General features: G+C 50.0%; 2 protein-coding genes across 4 annotated transcripts; both read right to left on the bottom strand.

Moving 5' to 3' along the window:
• Window positions 1-134: 134 nt before the first annotated feature.
• RPL22L1 (ribosomal protein L22 like 1) lies at window positions 135-3,254 on the bottom strand. 2 transcript variants are annotated; one of them, XM_062005725.1, is made up of 4 exons: window positions 2,833-3,254; window positions 1,675-1,768; window positions 1,164-1,285; window positions 135-387 (listed from the first exon to the last, which is right to left on the bottom strand). In XM_062005725.1, exons 1-4 carry the CDS (start codon window positions 3,252-3,254, stop codon window positions 243-245), a joined length of 783 nt encoding a protein of 260 aa, XP_061861709.1. In that variant the 3' UTR covers window positions 135-242. The 2 variants fall into 2 exon arrangements, with proteins under 2 accessions (XP_061861709.1, XP_061861710.1); XM_062005726.1 differs by having other exon boundaries at window positions 1,675-1,767; window positions 2,867-2,906.
• EIF5A2 (eukaryotic translation initiation factor 5A2) lies at window positions 3,237-11,870 on the bottom strand. 2 transcript variants are annotated; one of them, XM_062005728.1, is made up of 6 exons: window positions 11,747-11,870; window positions 11,162-11,351; window positions 9,706-9,810; window positions 8,074-8,205; window positions 7,310-7,400; window positions 3,237-4,040 (listed from the first exon to the last, which is right to left on the bottom strand). In XM_062005728.1, the coding sequence occupies exons 2-5, from the start codon at window positions 11,324-11,326 to the stop codon at window positions 7,341-7,343; spliced, it is 462 nt and encodes a 153-aa protein (XP_061861712.1). In that variant the 5' UTR covers window positions 11,327-11,351; window positions 11,747-11,870; the 3' UTR covers window positions 3,237-4,040; window positions 7,310-7,340. The 2 variants fall into 2 exon arrangements, with proteins under 2 accessions (XP_061861712.1, XP_061861711.1); XM_062005727.1 differs by lacking the exon at window positions 3,237-4,040 and having other exon boundaries at window positions 7,294-7,400.
• Window positions 11,871-19,544: the final 7,674 nt, after the last annotated feature.

The raw sequence follows: 19,544 nt of genomic DNA, 5'->3' as shown, positions 1-19,544 counted from the left end.
AATAAGTTGCTTTGCTTGAAACCCCAGCCTGTGTTTTCCTGATTTCTATCAATGGAAGGAAAAAAACCCTCACAAATCAAACCATTCCTCACACTGGTTTTTAATTTCAGAAAAAGGCTAGAAAACTAACCATGCTCTGTCAGACAGGGTACAGAACCTTTATTCACCAATAAGTTAAGTGTTCTTATAAATAGGTGTTGTAGTCTTTTGTCCATTGCATGGAGCACAGAACCACGCTCCCATCACTCCTCAGACTCTGACCCTTCCTCGTCCTGGCTGATCTGGAAGTAGCGCAGCTCGTACGTCTCCTTGTCAGAGGCGACCACACGAAGCCAGTCACGCAGGTTGTTCTTCTTGAGGTACTTCTTGGTGAGGTATTTTAGGTACCTGAAAAGCAGTAATTACACATTAGAAACCTGTCATTTAACAGCCCTTTACTGCTGCCTGCACTCCACCCGAGACATGGCTCCAGCAGGGCAACACCCCACTAATTACATCCAGAAGTCCCAAATCCTCATGTACAGCAGATAATAAAAGTTTCTTTTCTTCCCATATATATAAGAATTCATTATCTGATGCTTTTTGACTTCACAGCATGGTGCCAGCAACTTAAAAGCACCGAGAAGTAGTTTTAAACCCTGGTCTAACAAAGCAGATACTGGTACATTTGTGTTAGTAAATGAAGGGGGGGCACAGGGAAAGAACTGCACCTCTAATCAGTGCACTCAGCTGCACACCCCGACACACTGAGCAGTTTAAGGCTTCATTTGACTCAAGAGGTTCTTATGCAACAGCCTCTATTATGTACATATACATTTGAATACAATCATCAAGTAATAAGGAAGCCACCTGTAAATTTGTTACAACTCTTAGAACCCCACCTTTCCCTTACACACTCTAACAATCTATATATGGCACCTCTGAATTACTATGCTTATATCAGAGGGAGCATTAATTTGTAACCAAATCTTGAGATTTAATAAGCAGCTTTAAAAACATCTAATGTTGTAAATCTGTTCAAACAGACACCTTTCACTAATCCTTACAAGTGCTATGAAAAGCCAGGACTAACATCTTTTCTGTATGTATCAGAAATGAATCACATTCAACACACCCCTCTTCAAAAGCCACTCTCACAAACACAAGAGGAAACCTATACCAACCTTTTAGAAAACTGCTTCTCAGATGTCACTGTGATCTTGTTCTTCAGACGTTCAATGTGAACGGTGTTGCCCAAGTTGCCAGTTTTTCCATTGACCTTAACCTTCTCCTTTAGGAACTGTTCCTGTTTCAACATTAAACAAATAGAACACTAGGGAATGGTACCCTAGGTATGAACTAGGGAAGGGACCCTAGCCACAAAGCCATGTTAAAAATCATCGGTTACTTATGTCCTGACAGCAACTATTTACAATGCAGGCACAGTATACAGTATGTAATTAAAGAATACATAATCACAGCAGTTCCATTCCACGTTTATTCGTGGTATGAACCATCTTGTCTACAAAAGACATCTAAAGCCACAAAACTTTCCAACAGTAGCGATAATTTAAAGAGCAGATTTGACTTGACTGATTCAGGCAGCCCCTCTGCAGCTGTAACTCAGTTATGGCTCTGCACCCAGACTTTTCTCACACTGTGCCCCAAACGCACGAGCAACCATCAGGAACTTACGAAATTTCCAGAGTCAAAGATTCCATCTTCCACCGGGTGGGTCAAGTCCAGGCAAAACTTCCACGTTGACTTTTTAGATTTTCTGTCTTTTTGCTAAAACACCAAAAACCCCAAAACCCATCAGTATTACCGACCCACACCACAAACGCCTTTATGAGAATGTCCGTGTGGCGGGGAGCAGCGCGGGCCGACGCCGCCGGGAGTGGGGCTGCGTACTGCCAGTCCGGCCCGGCCTAGGCCCTCCCGTGACACAGGCCAGGCCGGGCCCCCCTCCCCACTCCCCGGGAGCTGCCCGCTCGCCCCCGCGCCCCGAGACTCCCCCGGGAGCTGCCCGCTCGCTCCCGCGCCCTGAGATCCCCCCGTGAGCTGCCCGCTCGCTCCCGCGCCCTGAGATCCCCCCGGGAGCTGCCCGCTCGCCCCCGCGCCCTGAGATCCCCCCGGGAGCTGCCCGCTCGCTCCCGCGCCCTGAGATCCCCCCGGGAGCTGCCCGCTCGCCCCCGCGCCCTGAGATCCCCCCGGGAGCTGCCCGCTCGCTCCCGCGCCCTGAGATCCCCCCGGGAGCTGCCCGCTCGCCCCCGCGCCCTGAGATCCCCCCGGGAGCTGCCCGCTCGCCCCCGCGCCCTGAGATCCCCCCGGGAGCTGCCCGCTCGCCCCCGCGCCCTGAGATCCCCCCGGGAGCTGCCCGCTCGCCCCCGCGCCCTGAGATCCCCCCGGGAGCTGCCCGCTCGCCCCCGCGCCCTGAGATCCCCCCGGGAGCTGCCCGCTCGCCCCCGCGCCCTGAGATCCCCCCGGGAGCTGCCCGCTCGCCCCCGCGCCCTGAGATCCCCCCGGGAGCTGCCCGCTCGCTCCCGCGCCCTGAGATCCCCCCGGGAGCTGCCCGCTCGCCCCCGCGCCCTGAGATCCCCCCGGGAGCTGCCCGCTCGCTCCCGCGCCCTGAGATCCCCCCGGGAGCTGCCCGCTCGCCCCCGCGCCCTGAGATCCCCCCGGGAGCTGCCCGCTCGCTCCCGCGCCCTGAGATCCCCCCGGGAGCTGCCCGCTCGCCCCCGCGCCCTGAGATCCCCCCGGGAGCTGCCCGCTCGCTCCCGCGCCCTGAGATCCCCCCGGGAGCTGCCCCCGCGCCCTGAGATCCCCCCGGGAGCTGCCCGCTCGCCCCCGCGCCCCGCGGCCGTCCCCCCGGCCAGCGCTCTCTCACCGGCGGCATGGCTGCCACGCGGAGCTCCCTCGGAAAGAAGGCCGCAGCTGCCGCGCGGCGCTTGTATAGCCCTTCGCCGTGACGTCATCACGCACGCCGGCGGCGCAGCGCGCCTGCGCCGGCAGGCACGGGCAGGGCGGGAGTGCGCGGCGCCCATCTTCTCTCGGGCGGGCTCCCGGCGCCCATCGGCTGCAGCTGCTGTGGGGCTGAACGCACGCCCGGCTCTTGCTCTCCTACACGCCGGAGACAGCGCGGCTCTGCAGCAGCGCACCCGAGGTACATCCTCCGTGGCGCATCCCCTCCAGCGCTTCCCTTGAGCCGAGCGGCAAGCGCGCTCCCTCCCTCCCCGTGATCTCAGCCAGCACCCAGCTCCCCACAGCATCGACATCTTTTATTTTCCTTTTTTGGAGCAAAAAACCCACCACCATACACATCTTTCCCCCGGCCGTTTGCGCGGTGTCGAAAACAATACAGCTTCCAAAGCAAGATACAGACTGGCCCGTCCCTCCCCCGTCACACCATTTACAGGGTTTGGTTGGGTTTTTTTTTGCTAGGATCAGTACAAATGAGTCGTGGCCATCATTCCTCTCCCCCCTGCATTTTGAAAGCTGCACCCAACAACAGTTATGCTTTAAAACATACAGGACAGGGCGATAGGGGTTCCCGCGATACAGCGATAACATGAAGCAAACATTTCAGTGTTAAGTTCACAGACCAAATTACTCTCAGATGCCAAATACTGTAGGGTCAGGCTGCAGATGGATACTGGAGAGACTCCCCTCCACCTCGGCGTACCGTGCTGCTCAGCTGAACACCCCACCTCCAGGATCCACACCTTCCCTGACCTTCTCGGTGTGTAAGCGAGATACTCGGAATATCCTTTAACAAGCTCTTTGTTTTTTTGTTGTTCTCGTTTTCCTGAAGTTTAGTTCTACAGTAACAAACTACATTCTAAATTACTCAACCAAAAAAAACCCAAAAAAAAAAGAAAAACAAAACAAAAGAGTGGGATTTATTGACCTTTGAATTCTGAGACTGACCTGCAGTAACCATAGAGTCTGAACTGTCAACAATTTGACTTCTTTATAGATTATGCAAAAATTACCTGTATTGTGAAACTACAGACCGTGCACCATTTCTGGGTACATTGTGGATTAGAAAAACCTGCAAGAGGCTGGAAAGCAGTTACATTAAAACAATGAAATTCAGCTAACTTCTTAAAAAAAACAGCCCTGAGAACATGGCTCAACTAGCAAAGAGCCTAGTTGAAAAACCACCATTATAAGCAAAAAATCAGAAGGATCTATTGAAATCTTAAAAGTATCATCTGCCAACATTTGAGGCAGGAAACACTGCAGTCTTTCCAATGCTGTGAAGTATTAAAAGAAATGCAATGAATTGGAGCCATAAGATAAATGCATTATCTGGAGTGGAAATACTTGTCTTCACCTCCTAGTTTTCACAGGCTTTAAGCAATTGCATCAGCTATCAGAAGTTTAGAGTTTTCTCTGTTAAGATGGTGCTATGGAACAAGTACATTGGCTAAGATTTGTTTTAAAGTAAAGCTATGAAAGGAGAACTTCCCTAAGCATTTGGTTAGGGACCTTAAAAATACACATCTCTATGGACTATTGATCACAAAGTTTGTTGCAAACGGTTTTAACAGCAAACTGAAACATCTTTACTTTGGAAAGAAAACAAACCCACCCCAAAATGCCTCAAACACATGTTCTAATTTAGAAGCAACTTTTAACCTTACTGAAACTTGGAGATTATGTTTAAGAGTCATGCTTATCTATGGGAAACTTCATGCATGATGAGCTCTGCACTTCCATAGTGTTTGAAGTGCTTCATACAACAGACAACTAAGTATATAAGAACAAACCTATAATGAAGTACTTCATCATTTGAATCTTGCAGAACTGAAGGTTGCAATAGAAGGACATCCGTATGTCCCAAGGAGGGCTCTTGCAGCAAGCTGGATGTCCTAAGACCTGTCTTTAGATTGCTGTAGTACCTGAAAACTCCAGTCAGACCAGGACCCCACTTAAAAGAACAGGACAAAATCCAGCCCTCAACCCAGAGAGCTCAGTCTAAGCTTAGATTATGGGCCAGTGGCATCAAAAGCCTGTCTCACAACAAGATTTCAGAGGACATACAGGCACCTGGAAGTAGACCAAAGCACTACCAGGAGGACAGATCCAAGTCTCGTAGCTTTCAAGCACATTAGAAGTATTTGCAATCAAGTGATGGCATTAGAACTTGCATTAGTCTGACATGGTAACCTGTGGCTTCCCATTTGACATCACACAGCTCAGCTTACTGTTGAGACCATCATCAGTGGTTTCACAGTCACCTCCAAAACCTGTCTGTCAGGTACCAGGTCAATGGAGAGGCAGAAAGGAGCACAGTGCAGACTAGCTTGAACTATTCAGCGTGCACTTCAAAACTATACTGAATGCCCTTCAATCTCTTGCATCTGCAGCTTTGCTTTTTTAAGTGGTTTTGCCATTTTGGTCAAGGTGCTACTTACAGAGCTCACCTGCAATATGTACTGTGCTGGGCAAGTGCGTGTCAGAGCCCTGGCACAGGCTGCCCAGAGAGGGTGTGGAATCTCCTTCTCTGGACGTTCTCAAACCTGCCTGGACATGCTCTTGTATGACTTGATCTAGGTGGATCTGCTTTGGCAGGAGGGTTGGACTAGATGATCCTTTCCAACCCCTACCATTCTCTGATTTTATGTGTGGTAGTATCCTACTTCTGCCAGGTGTCCCAGGTAACTGTGCTTTATTATCAGTGTATTTATTGCTGTCTTCACCTTCACTGTATTGCTCTCTCCCATCATGAGAAGTCTGTGGGAAATGCATGGGTTTTGCCATTGACATTAGACCTCCAAGACTTGCTAAGCCCTGCCACAATGTGGACAAGGGCAGCTCAGGACAGTTGCCAAGAGCCCCGTGGGGAGTGGGAAATACATATTATTAAGCTGAAAACACTTTAGGCAGTGAACAGCAGCATGAAGTCTGACTCTTCAGACTGCCAATAGTGTGAAGCATGTGTGCTGCCCAGGACAGCATGCCATGTGTGTACAAGTTGTCTTCCATTATCCAAGGGCCACTGAAGCTTAAGGCAAGTTCATAAAACAATGTATCACTCATGAAGTGAGGTCTAAGCCACCAACTATGGAAGTTTCCCACTCATGAAGAGCCATCAAGTTCAAGTTGAACACAAGCAGGCTAGCTACCCTTCCATAACTATTGCTGTGAAGCCTTGTGTTTGTTTGTTAAGCTACTAAGGAGAGGCATGCAGGTGTGTTTCAATGACTCTGAGCTCCCTCAGAGAGGAGCTGGCTTTCCTATCTATGGAGCAGTTTACTTACTGGTATAGTTAAGCCACAGTTGTTCAGCATTGCCTGTCAACTCTATATTTTGAAAATACAACAGCTTTTATTTTCTCTAAAAGGAATCCCATGCATTTAAGTTTAGGCTCAATGCTACAGTTTGTCCCACCTTTTGAAAAACACGTGGTCCCTGTGCTACAAAAATATGGTCTGAACCTGAAGATTAAAACCTAAAGCTGGAAGCACTGCAACAGATTCCCATGGAGTTTGTCACCCTTTTATAGTTTAAGATAAATACAATAAAGGAGAGCAATTGAACTGCATTTTCTACTTTATTTTCAAGTCTGACAAAGGCCTCGAGTGAAAGTCTATAGCTTTAACATCCATTCTCACCTTTGTGTCCCCTTGACCTATCTATGTCTTATCTACCCAATATTCCAACTGCCTGCCTAAACCACAGGTAGGCTTTGACACCACTTTATCGTTACAACAAGCCAACAAGTTGGCAAAGAAGAAAACAGAGGTAATACAGTTAAGTTGCACATGGCCACTGGGGCTTGGTCAAGCCAGCTGGCGTTTTTGATCACTTGAGTTTCTTGGTCTAAAAGTTGTGATTGGCACCTACAGTTCTGCAAGAGTCCCAATCCACAAAATACTTAAGCTTAAAAAAAAAAAAAAAACCAAAAAAGGAGAAGCTATTTTTATTGTCAGTTCTACCTAAACATGTCAAGAAAAATACTATTTGTGCTCTAGGTCACTTTATAATCCTAGATACCTACCAGCTTATCTAAAAGCCCCTGAATACTGTATTTTGTCTGTTCATACAGACAAACACTGTTTTGCTCAAGCAAATAAAAATATATCCACTAGTAACACCTGATTGGTTTCTTAGATCCATAGCTGAAACCCACAGGAATGTTAAAATAGTTACAATTAAGGAATTAAAACCTCAGTGATTTTGAAAACTGCCAGTTAGCCTGCAACACTAATCCAGAATCCAGCACTGCTTTTTAACAAGTCAAAAAAGAAATGAGGTTGCTTGTGAAGGCCAGAGCTTTGGTGACAATAAGAACCAAATTTAGAGATCTGTGGTTTGTCCAGACCTGAGCAGTTGCCCGAGCCTGACGATCCTCTTTATTTGCAAGGCTTTATGGCTACAGCACATTCTTCATTCATTGCACTTATGACAGATATCTGGAAGAAAAGACGAAAGAAGTGAGCTCCAACCCATGCCAGAGGAAGCACTCCTAGAAATCACAGACTTTCACATTTTAATATCTATTTCATTTCTACCAAGAAAAAAAGGAATTTGAAACTGGTAAAATTCTGTCATAAGAACATTTTCCATGTTATTTCCCCACTGATCCACTCTTCACCAGATTGCCTTGACTGGCAGCTTGAGGTGTGTACAGCAGAGAGGGATGAACATACTGCTGCACCAAAGCCAAACTACCAACTGGTGTGGCCCAGTACAGACTACAGTCTGCAGAGCTACCTGCAGACAGGTTTGCCAACACAGCAAACCAGACTGCTCAGCCTACATCAAAGCCCTACACTTGGTGCCAACTAAGAAAGCCTGGAGGCTCCAACCCACAGCACATGGGCAGCACTGACAGCATTTCTCCAGACATCTGAGCGACAATCAGATCACCTCACTGTCAGCTGAGCTGGGCGTCCGGGTCATATCGAGTGCTCTGCTACAAATGTCCTTCTACATCTCAAAGCTGATGCTTCTGGCCCTATAAGCCTGTGCTTCTAACCTGCTCTTCACAGAGAGCTACTAAAGGCCAGTATCAGAGGGAGACTTCTCCATTGTATAATCAAGCAGAATTAATCATATCTCTTCTTGCCTGCTATCTAAACTTACCTGCACATCTTCGTTGGCATTGAATTTTCCTTCTATTTCTTTGCCAAGCTCCCCTTCTGGCAACTTGAGATCCTCACGAACTTCACCGCTTTCCGTCAGCAGGGAGAGATATCCATCCTGAATACCTATCAGCTGGGAAGAGAAATTCAGTTTTAGGAAGTTTTAGCATCAGTAGTCACTAGTAGGCAATAGCTGAAGATAAGCAGAAGGCACAGGGAACCATTCCATTAATTCTTTAGTACTGTAACAGTTAAGAACGTAATTTAAGTACATTTTTAACAACAGCTGAGAGGACTGAGTTAGAAACAACTGTAACAAAAGCCAGGCTGCTATCAAAAATCACCAGAAGCCTGCTGGTTACATCCTACTATGTGGGGCACCGCAAACCCCATCAGCATTGCTTTGATAAAGTATACAAAGGACATAAAGGTGGAACCACACACTTCTGTATCTACATTTGCACAATGAGATACTATCACATACATTAAAGGCTGAGGAACAGCCTTTAACATTAGAGAACATTAAAGGTGGTAGGGAACACCCACCAAGCTCTGGAGATCACTTTTATAATGATGTTTCCAGCCCAACTGAAAGCCTGAGCTAATGGCAACAGCTATTTTAACAGAGCAGGTTCTGGAACCTGGAATACAGAACAGTAAGCCCAAAAGGCAGCCCTAACAAGTCTCAAACAGCAAGAACTTCAGTAGCAATAATGATCCAAGAACATGAGAGAAAAGTCACCAATATTAAGGCTCAGACCTTCTCAGAAATGCTTAAGACACAAAGCCATGCTTTATTTCAACTTCAGCTGCCCTGAAAAGTCGCTAACATGCTGAGCTTTGGCTTTGTCAAGTAATTACAGCTTTCCAATTGATGTGGATCTATCAGTTCCTGACCAGAACCACTCCCAAGACAATGGGAAGAGAGACAAGTTACAACTCAGAATCTGAACTGTGCTGCTTTTAGGAGCTCACTATCCCTTTCACAGAAGGCATTATAGAAGTTACAGCAGCCTGCCAAGTTATCTCTATATACATATTTCAGAGCAGAGCTCAGGAGCACCAAAATTACAGGCTATCAGCTGAAGCCAGTTACCAAGAAAGGAGCAGAAAGCATTCTACAAGTTAGAATTGGCATCAGATGCATTTTGAGACTGTCTTGATTCATTTACCCAATGTAAGGGTGAAATTATAAATGACAACATACGCTTAAGATACAAATTTACTTGGAGTGAGATCTTGATTGTCCTTTAACTAATAACAGTTTGCAGCAGGGACAGCCTCTCTCCAGATTCTTAAGGACACCAGTATCATAAAGAAGTGACCTTACAACATGAGCTAGAAATAATGCTGCTCTGAATGATGTCTATTACCTGTCATTTCTAAGGATTGCTACTGTAACATCACGTTGTTAGCACAGCAAGGAGCCCTCCACCAATAAGCTCCAACCGTTTTAACAGCCCAGTATATGCTACGAGTTCAGCCATGTCAAGTCCAGACAAACAAGTTCCACCAATTCTGACAACAGTCCTTTATTAATTGAGAGGCAAGTTTTGGGATGAAGAGTTTACGTGTGGTATTAGGAGTATAAAGCCTTTTAATGTGTGGGAGGACTCAGTGACTGTTAACTCACCTGGTAATCATTCCTCTTGATATTTGGAACATCCATGTTATGAGTCGATGGGCAAATATCTTCATATTTTTTGCCAGTGAAGATATCAATACCAACCAAGTGGACCTGTAAGAGAAGAAAAATAACATCAGATGCTGAGAAACAAGAAGCCATTGCCATCGGTACTCCTGCTTCCATGTAGTTTTCTAAGAGATCACATGTAATACCAGATTCTGCCCGGCTTGTGGCCTCTCACACCCTTTCACAGCACACTGCAGAAACACTACATGACAAGGAAGATCAGCCACTGTTACTTTCCATAGTCTTCTGGAGTTTTAGGGCAGCATGCTAGAGCTCAGAGCACACGGTGATTTAATTGTTTATTTCAGGTTATAGCTGTTCTGAGAAACACAAGAGAGTCACTGACAATGTGAAGGGTAAGGGGAGACGTGGTCATACACAGAGATTAAAGCAGCTCCCACCTCCCTTTACGCTCGCAGCAGCTGTCCAGGCAGCTAGAGCCTGGATTACCAGCTCATAGCCTGCTCTTCTCTGGTCCTTTCACTCTCACAGTTGTTTCAGTATTTTAGAAAACTGTATTAATCTAATAAAACAGTCTGTAAAAAAAAGCAAGGGGAGGAAGAAAGGGGAAAAACGTGCTGGCAGGTGCTTGGTATATCTCTAGATTTGACAAATCTTAAATCCTTTACTCACCTACATTTATCTTAGACGGTGGTGGAAACTTACAAATTGAATTAATTGTGCTTTTAACAGATCTGTCTGCTGAGAAGTGCCGCTGAATGAATGGAGAGTCTAGCCTTGGTCCAAGCTCTGGACAGCTGCATAAGCCAACTGCTTAGGCAGCCAGACTGCAGCCCCAGACAGCAGCCTAAGAATGCCCCTGCTGGGATGCAGGAGGGGGAAGGTACTCCTCACTCAGTGCTGAAAAAGGAAAGAAGCGGCGAGACAAGCCAGTAATCCAGGGCCAGAGCAGGCCCAGAGGTAAGAATTGTCTGCTGAGCTCCTCTGGATTGCACAATAGAACACAGGGACTTCTAGTAAGAGCTAGTAAGTGCTTAAGTCGAGTGATCATGAAAGTCTGCTAGCCCAGGCAGACACAAGAGTGCTTTGGTGGGTACGGACAGAACAATCCAACCACGCCCTGGTGATTTCATCAACCCCCTCTTCGAGAACTTACTCTGCCCCCACTACAGAAATGGGTTTTCTCACCATCAGCATTGAGGCTTTTTAACAAGATGGGAGGAAAAAAAAATATATACTAAGCAAACCAATGCAAGCCCTTGTCCTCAATCCTTCCTGCTTCACGTCACGGGAACCCCTTGGGCTCACTCTAGAACCCAGAGACACGCGAGACGCTGCTGCGTGAACAGCAAAGGCAGCACAGGGCACACTCGGCCAAATGAAAGGCTGCCACGTTCCCCCCGGCCAGCCGGGCAGCCGTGCCCGGGCCGCTCACCTTGGCGTGGCCGTGTTTGCCCGTCTTGGAGGTGGACATCTCCACGATCTTGCAGGGGCGGCCCTTGAGCACCACGAAGCCGTTCTTCCGCAGCGCCGAGCACTGCATGGGGTAGGTGAAGGAGGCGCCGGCATCGCCCGTGGTGAAGTCGAGCTCGTCGGCCATGGCGCTGGGGAGCTGGTGGCGGGGGCTGCACGGAAACCAGAGGTCGGGATAGGAACCCCTGCGGCGGGTAGGGCCGGGGGTGGGGGGGGAGCGGGAAGGGTAACCAACCGTCTCTCCCGACGAGGGCAGCGCGATGGCGGCGACGGGAGGGGGGGAGGGCGGATCGGGCCGAGCCGTGCCGTGCCGGGCCTGCCTGGCCGCGGCTGGGCCGCCGCACGTGCCCGGCGGGTGAGGGGCCGCCGCGCGCCGCGCCACGTGCCGGGCCCCGCCACGTGCCGGGCCCCGCCACCCCCCCCGCGCCGCTGGCGGCCGCCGCGATCGCCTCACGCCCGCCGCCGCGTGCCCTCCGCGCCGCGGCCCGCGCCGCAGCCCCGCCGCAGCACACCCCCCATACACGCACGCACACGCAACCCCTCTTACCTTGCGAGAGCGGGCGGGGAGCCCGGGGAAGGGATCCGGGAGGGGAGCGGGGCGGGGCGGGGGCACGCGCCGCGCACACACGCGCGACCACTGCGGCGGCCGGCGGGAAGGGGCGGCGGGCGGCGGGCAGCGCGCGCACCGCACCCCGCACAGCCCCGCCCCGCCGCTTCCGCCGCCCGCCGCGCCCATTGGCCCGCGCTCCTCCATCCCCTCCCACCCCCCCTTCCCCAGCGCCGCCGCCTGACCACGTGCCGCGGGCTCTTCCCGCCTTCGCCCGCCCCGCGCCCTCGCCCCGCCCCGCGTCGGCGCCTACGGAGAGCGGTTGGGCTCAGCGCGGCCCCGCGCCTCGGAGCCATCGCTACCTCGGAGCCATTGCACCGCCCGTGCCCCGCACCGCCGCCCCTCGGCCGCCAGGCGGCGCCGCGCTCCTCCCCGCCTCGCCATCTTGGCGGCGGAGAGGCTGTGGCGGGCCCGGGCGCACGGGCTGCGCGGCTGGGAACGGGCCGCGGAGACAGCGTCACTCTCTGCAACTCCCTGGCAGGAGGCTGCAGTGACGTGGAGTCGGTCTCTGCTCCCAAGTGATAGGACAAGAGCACGTGGCCTCCAGTTGCACCACGGGAGGTTTACGTGGGGTATTAGGGAAGAGCTCCGGGGGCTGTTAGACACTGCCCAGGCTGCCCTGGGAGCTGCTGAGTCCCCGTCCCTGGAGATATTTAAAAGATGCATAAATGAGGCGCTGAGGGCCATGATATTAAAGGTCTCTTCCAACCAAAATGATTCCATGGGTCTGTTCCTTGTGAGAGATGTGACTGAGCACAAAGCTCATCTGTCCACTTTGCTTTTGGAATAATCAGAAGCGGAGTGTTTAGCACAAGACTACACCGTGGTGAAAGCTCCTTGTTAATGGACAGTTAATGAGACTCCATCCCTACCCCTTACCAGCTGCTCCAACAGCACAGCCCACCCCAGCCTCCAGCCCTGCGCTGCCTCAGGACAGGGCTGTGGGGTGAACACAGCCACAGCACCAGGCAGATGGATCCTGAGCAAAACGGGGACAAATGGAGAATTTAAATTCAATACTTGCATTTGACTACAGATACCCACCTGTTACAGCTACCAAGATGATGAGGGGACTGGAACATCTTTCTTATGAGGAAAGTCTGTGAGAGCTGGGATTGTTCAGCCTGGAGAAGGCTGAGGGGAGACCTTAACAGCACTTAAATAAGGGTGGGTGTTCAGAGGATGAGATGAGTCTTTTTTCTGTGGTGGCCAGTGACAGGACAAAGGGTAACGGGCACAAGCTGGAACACAGCAAGTTCCACTAGAACATGAGGAGAAGCTTCTTTGCTGTGAGGCTGAGGGAGCCCTGGACCAGGCTGCCCAGGGAGGGTGTGGAGGCTCCTCCTCGGGACATTTCCAAGCCCACTTGAACATGTTCCTGTGTCCCCTGATCGAGGGGAAGCTGCTTTAGCAGAGGGTTGCGCTGGATGAGCTCTAGAGGTTCCTTCTAATTCCGACCATTCTGGGATTCTGGGACCAATCTCACCTGAAGACTGTTCTGTGGAGCTGCTGGTGCACGGGGCACATCCCTGCAGGGTGCTGTGTGATCACCTATAAACACACAAGCAGAAAACTGACGAAATTCAATGGTGTGTGTGGCAGCATTGCCAGAGCTGCCCTCTGCCATCAGCACCATGGCTGCAATGTGCTCTCCTGAGATTTCCTCCCCAACATCCCAAGTTTGTCATCTGTGTTCTAATGGGGTTACTACACAAGTTACATTTAATGGCACATTTTCTAATGGCTCATCGTGGGATCTCTTACTTTGTGTTATTCTATGTGATCTGTTTGCCTGTACTCCCACCCGTGGTTACACAGAGCCCACTCTAAATTGTACAGTATGTCCCAAAAGAGATAAGTTCAGCTTTCATTTACATGGGGTCCCTTTACAATCCTCCAGCAGATGGAGAAGGTGGCTCTCTCCTGTCACCAGGGGTTTTGGTGGATGCTGCCTCACCCAGCCCGCTCTAGAAGTGATAGGCCTTACCCTGGGGACCTGCCCTCTCCTTTTTTCTTCTGTATCAGTTGATAAGGAGAGTCTGGAGCATTCTGTTAAGTGTTCTCACATGTGCAGTGTGTGTTTGTTTACCTGCAAGTGTTTACCAGTTGCATGTACTCTAGGGCTTTTTTTGATCTAATAAAATACTTTGTGAAAGAACTCCCAACTGTTCTGAACACAAATTGGAGCAGGCTGAGCGGGTTTTTTTCTCCTCAAATATCAGGTTATCAATTTAGTTGATTTTCTGCAGTTGACAGATTCATTTTAGGTGACTTGAGAGATCTCCTGGACTAAATCAAGTCCTTTCACTGAAGTGCAGCTGTAGGTGATACTTATTTTTGAGATATAAACAACAAAATTTCTATACAACAATAGAAATTTCAAAGCATATTTGTAAATAACATGACTGATCACGCTTGAATGTGTTTCCTTCCTCATGCTGATCACACACACACACAGGCACCCCCCCCCCCCCCTTTTCTTTCAAGGAGGCTCAGTGATCAAGCTTTGGTTTTCCAGTCCAAGTCTTTATGTGAATTGCACGGCAGAAGGGGTCAGGGATTACAAAACTTTTGGAAGGTTTGAAGTGAGTTGTCTCTGTTCTCTGTTATGCTCTGGGAAGCAGTGTCTTGACACCCTAAAGCACCTCATCAGCCTCAGGAGTACTGGGGTGGACATCCCACCGTGTGTCCAGCAGAAGGCAGGAGGTGGTGTTTTTACAGCAGCTTAGCTCACGCTGACTCCTTGCTCCAGCTGCTTGCATGGTGCATCACTAGCTTTGTGAGAGATCTCTCTGATGAACCCTGAGAAGGGCGGCCGTGTGCTGGGTCATGCAGGGGTGGTAGCCCGGCTAGAGGGCGCCAGAGGGAAGCCCCGCAGGATAGCTGAGCGGGCCAGTGGCGGAGCGTGGGGAGCAGTTTACCCAGCCTTGCTGCCCTCGACGCTGGCCACAGGAGAGGGAGGCTCATTCAGCCAGGCTCGGTTCAAGTCACAAGGTTAGAATGGGGTCATGAGCAAAGCGGTGTAAACAACCCTATTCCAGCTTGAGCAAGCACCTCAGCTGCTGAGCTCTGTTCCCTGGGACCCCACCAGCGTGTCCTGACTGTTGGGGTGAGGGTTTGCCTTGGCATCTGGGCACAGCCTCAAGCAAGAGGACATGAGAGAGGGGAACCAACAATCCCCATCCCCACAGGACAGTGCTGTGCTCAGCACACCCTCTGAGCTCCTATGTCTGATCTCTCTGTAGCACAAGCTGGATGAAAGAGCCTGTGCAGCGACTTTGCCATAGCCCCCCCCTGCTCTGCTCCAGGCACCAATGCAATCCTGCCCTTCACCTTCTGTGCCAGTGGCTCATTCTGCATTTACATCAGCCTTGAGATTCTGGGATGCTGCATGGTCCCTACATTTTTTAGCCACTGCATGCCCCGGGACACTGGAAGAGTACTGCGGTACAGCCCCTGCCTCCTTCATGGTCACCCTTAACCTTGCTGGGGCAAACACAACTGCCCAGCTGGACAGACATGCTCCAGTGAGGCATTCACACACAACCCCCCCATCCCAGTTACCCAGGGAATTACCAGTGGCATTGAGCTGGTAGGAACCAGCTGTAACTGGAAGAGGGAAAGCACCCAGTAACTTGGGGTGTTCACTCTTCCTGGGCTGAGGCAGTATTAGGACAGGGATATCCCACCCATGAGGTGGGGTGCCGTGATGCTTTTTATAGTCACAAGAGCTGCTTTCTCTCCTAAACAGAACACAGGGAGAAAAAACACAAGGCACTACCCAAGCCTCAGGGCTGAAGCTGTATCTAGAGCCTGTAAAATTAAGGACCGATGAACTTCAGGCTGGATTTATTGCCATCCTGCTGGAGAGGAGATTCCTGCCCTTTCAGCACAGCTCTTCAGGCTGTGCCTCTGGATAAAACTCACCCGCGTTGCTTTGGAATTTAGTGAAGCACCGGAGCATTAAGCTCAGTTACCTTAGAGTAATTCCCATGCTTACTGGATCCTCCTGCCTTGTAATTCCTCAGCTCCCATAGATTTCAGTGAAAGAAGAGGACATTGAGCACTGTGCCTCAAAGCCTTGGCCCCTGCACACATAGAACTGGCACAGCTTAGTCCTCATCTGCTGTTTGACTCAGGAGATGACGGGTAGCTCATCTCAGGGATGAAAAACAAGTTGAAACGAGGCAGAAAAATCTGTGATGAATTAGCGTGGAAAGTGTTAATGGGGCCAAATGTCCTGAGTTTATTGGATTAGGGAAGTCAAACTAATTTTAATTATGCCTAGAGAGTGGGAAACTAGGCACCTTTAGCCATTTACCTGACACAACAGAAAAGTCTTAATGGCTGTCATCTCAGCACGTTAGGAAAACACTGTCAAAGCTCTTGCTGACAAGATGCTTTCTCAGGGATTATTAATTATACTGCGTTATTAGCCAACCACAGTCTGAGAGCACGTTTCCCATGTTAACTAAAGTGCAGCTACCATTTAGCTAATAAGTATGACTCGGGCTTTTAAATTTTCTTAATGATTAGCAACCCAGTAAAACTGTTACAGCCAGAGATAAAAATAATGATTCAACAAGCTGCGTCTCCAGAACAGGTTTTAACTGGAACTTGTGTGTAGCAAGGGCAGATAAAGTTTACAGTCCTAATTACCAGCCTGATGTGACAAGACAAAAGTAAACCAGTCTGTAGATTTAACCGACTCGTGTGACCCCTTCCTGCATCGTTGTATGTGGTGAAAGTGTACTCGGGATAGTTCAACCCAGTGTATCAGCCCAGTCCTCCTGCAGCAGCCCCGGTGAGGGCAGAGGTTGCTGCAGCCCTCAGCAGCACTGAGCTCTGCACACCCTGTCCCAGCTGCAGCCAGTAACAGAGCTCCTTTGGAACATCCCTGGGGGAGGGAAGCCATCATCTCCAGGGGGATATACAAATACATGAAATGATAACCTTAGAATCATAGAATCCCAGAATGGTGAGACTTGGAAAGGATCTCTAGAGCTCATCCAGCCCAACCCCTTGCTAAAGCAGGTTCCCGTCGCTCAGGGGGCACAGGAACGTGTCCAGGTGGGTTTGGAAACCTCCCGAGAAGGTGCCTCCACACCCTCCCTGGGCAGCCTGGGCCAGGGCTCCCTCACCTCAGCACCAAAGATTTTTCTTGTCTTCAAATGGAACTTTTTGTGTTCCAGCTTATGTCCATTACCCCATGTCCTGTTGCTGGACACTACAGAAAAAAAGTGTGGCCCCATCCTCTTGACATACACCCTTTAGGTACTTAGAAGTGTTGATAAGGTCACCCCTCAGCGTCCTCCAGGCTGAACAGCCCCAGAGATCATCTTGATAGCCCTCTGCAGGACTCTGTCCAGCAGTTCCCCATCTGTCTTGAGCTGGGGAGCCCCTAATTGGACACTGTACTCCAGATGTGGCCTCACCAGGGCAGGTGGAGGAGAACCTCCTTCAAACTGCTGCCCAAGCTCTTCTTAATGCACCCCAGGATGCCATTGGCCTTCTTGGCCATGAGGACACACTGCTGGCTCATGCTTAGTTTGTTATCAACCAAATACATGAAGGCATATGGTCCAGTTGTGGCCCAGGAAGGCTGAAAGGAGAAGATTGAGTTCTCCTCCACATAGCAGCTGCTGTGAGGAAGCACAACCTGAAACTCATCACTGCTGGAGTGTGGGGCTCATCCCCTCAGCCTGCAGGAATCACAGTACACCCTGAAATAGTCAGTTATTGGCTTGTGAAGTCTGCTAGCTCAGAAACTCCTGCTTCAAACTACCTGGTCTTCACTATAGCTCAGCCAAAACCCTAACAGAGGTGTAGGATGAAATGAGAGAACACCTGATTAAATATAAACATGGCTTCCAGCTCACAACTGTTTGTACAGAGACATTTTGCTGAAGTGCCTCTGAACTCCCAGTCACATCTTCTGAGAGGGTCAGAAATATAGCTGTGGTAACATTAGTGTTGTGGGCTTCATTGAACTAAGGTAGGTGCTGCACTATTGTAATCAGTTCAGCATTTCTGTTACCTTTCACCTAGTAACGCTCAGAAAAACAAGGACTGGTTGCACAGTGTTGCTAAAAAAATGCCCCCTCCCTGCTGAGTTACTGACAGTGGCACTGACCGATGCTCCTCTGGCTTTGGGACGAGGCTCAGCATTTATTGAAGCAGTTTGGATAGCCTTTCTCCTGTTAAACCACCTGCATGGCCATTGTGCAGCCATAGCTCAAGCCTTTCTGTCTGTGCTGACTGGCTCATAAGGGTTGAGCGGGGTGTCCAGGACCCCCCATGCCAGCACCCTCCCTGCGACCCTGCCTCTGCTCTCTAATCCTCCTGCTTCTGGAAAGAACACAGCCTGGCCCTGTGCTCAGAGCAGGGGCAAATCTGCTTTGAACCCAATCTGATCTCTCCCCAAATGGTCCTCCTGCACATGGTACCTAGAGAGGCACCAGCACCAAGTTTTAAGCCCCAGCAGCACCCCTACATGCAGGGCTATACTTTGCAATGGGCTCTTTACACCTCCAGTGGGGCTTCATCTGGATACTGAGCCAGCTCCCAACAGCTCCGGGGCTGTCCAGCCCCAGGGGTGCTGTCTCCCAGACCATTCTCACCTCTGGACCGTGCATTTCAAAGGGCTTTAGCTGAGGCCTTGCACAGCATTTACCACCTGTAGAGCAAACATGCCCTGCCAGGAAAACACCTCCCATCTGGAGTTGGACATATGTCTGAGAGGAAAAAAAGACAACAGTGCCAGCCAACACATACCATAGATGGTGTTCATTGTCGCTTTTATGTAACAGACAGATAACATTGCTGAGAGCAAGAACCCATCTATCTTTTTACACTCAGAGAATCCATGACAATATTTAACTGCCTACAGCAGACACTACAGAGAGCCCCTGAGCCTGTGGCCACAGCTCATCTCACACCTGTGCAAACACAGACTGCAAGCCTGCACCCACAGCTCTGCCTCTTGCTTCTCTGCACCACAGCAGAGCTGTGCCAGGCCCAGGTCACCCACAGCTGTAGCACATGACACCACTGACCCAGTTCTCCTCAAGTTAAATCCCAGCAGTCGCTCTGGGAAAACCTTTGGTGCAATCTTGTTGCTTCAGTGCACATACTGGGGCCAGTCATCCCAGTGGACCTCTTGGCTACCTTCCGTCACTTGGAAGGGACTAGAATTTGCTTTAGGGTCTTACTGCTGGGAGAGTAAAGTCTACAAAGGAAAGAAGTTCAGGCACATGGAAAGGAGGATGAACCTTCCCTAAAACCAAAGCCATGGCAGCAGCCTACGATCCTTTCTGGCCCATCTATTCTTGTGCATCTCATTGTGTTCTATCCTCTATTACACGATGGTCACGGCTTTGTCGGCTGTCACGATGAGCTTGCACAGACCGAGCAGTGCTGGTGTTTCATGTCTAAATAAATAATGAGCTTCTATCCTGAGAAAGTTGCTGGGGAGCAGCCTGATATCACAACAAGGAACATACCAATCTTAAAGGTCAAGCAATCAGAGAGCAGGCTTTTACCTCAAAAATCCTTGCAGTTTGATTTTTGCCATGTAAAAGTATCTCATAGAGAAGCACGAGCACAAACAAGGCTATAAAACAGCACAGCCTTCTGCTTGCACTCTGCCTTGGCTGAAGCACAGCCAGCAAAGCTGTAAGTGGTGCAAAGTGGGGTTGGATCAGGGGGCACCTTCCTTCCAGGTAATGCTGCAGTGCCC

Source organism: Colius striatus, chromosome 12 (genome assembly GCF_028858725.1).
Source record: "Colius striatus isolate bColStr4 chromosome 12, bColStr4.1.hap1, whole genome shotgun sequence".
Classification (NCBI taxonomy): domain Eukaryota; kingdom Metazoa; phylum Chordata; class Aves; order Coliiformes; family Coliidae; genus Colius; species Colius striatus.
Note: the sequence above shows the minus strand (reverse complement) of the source record. Positions and strands in the feature narration are given on the sequence as shown.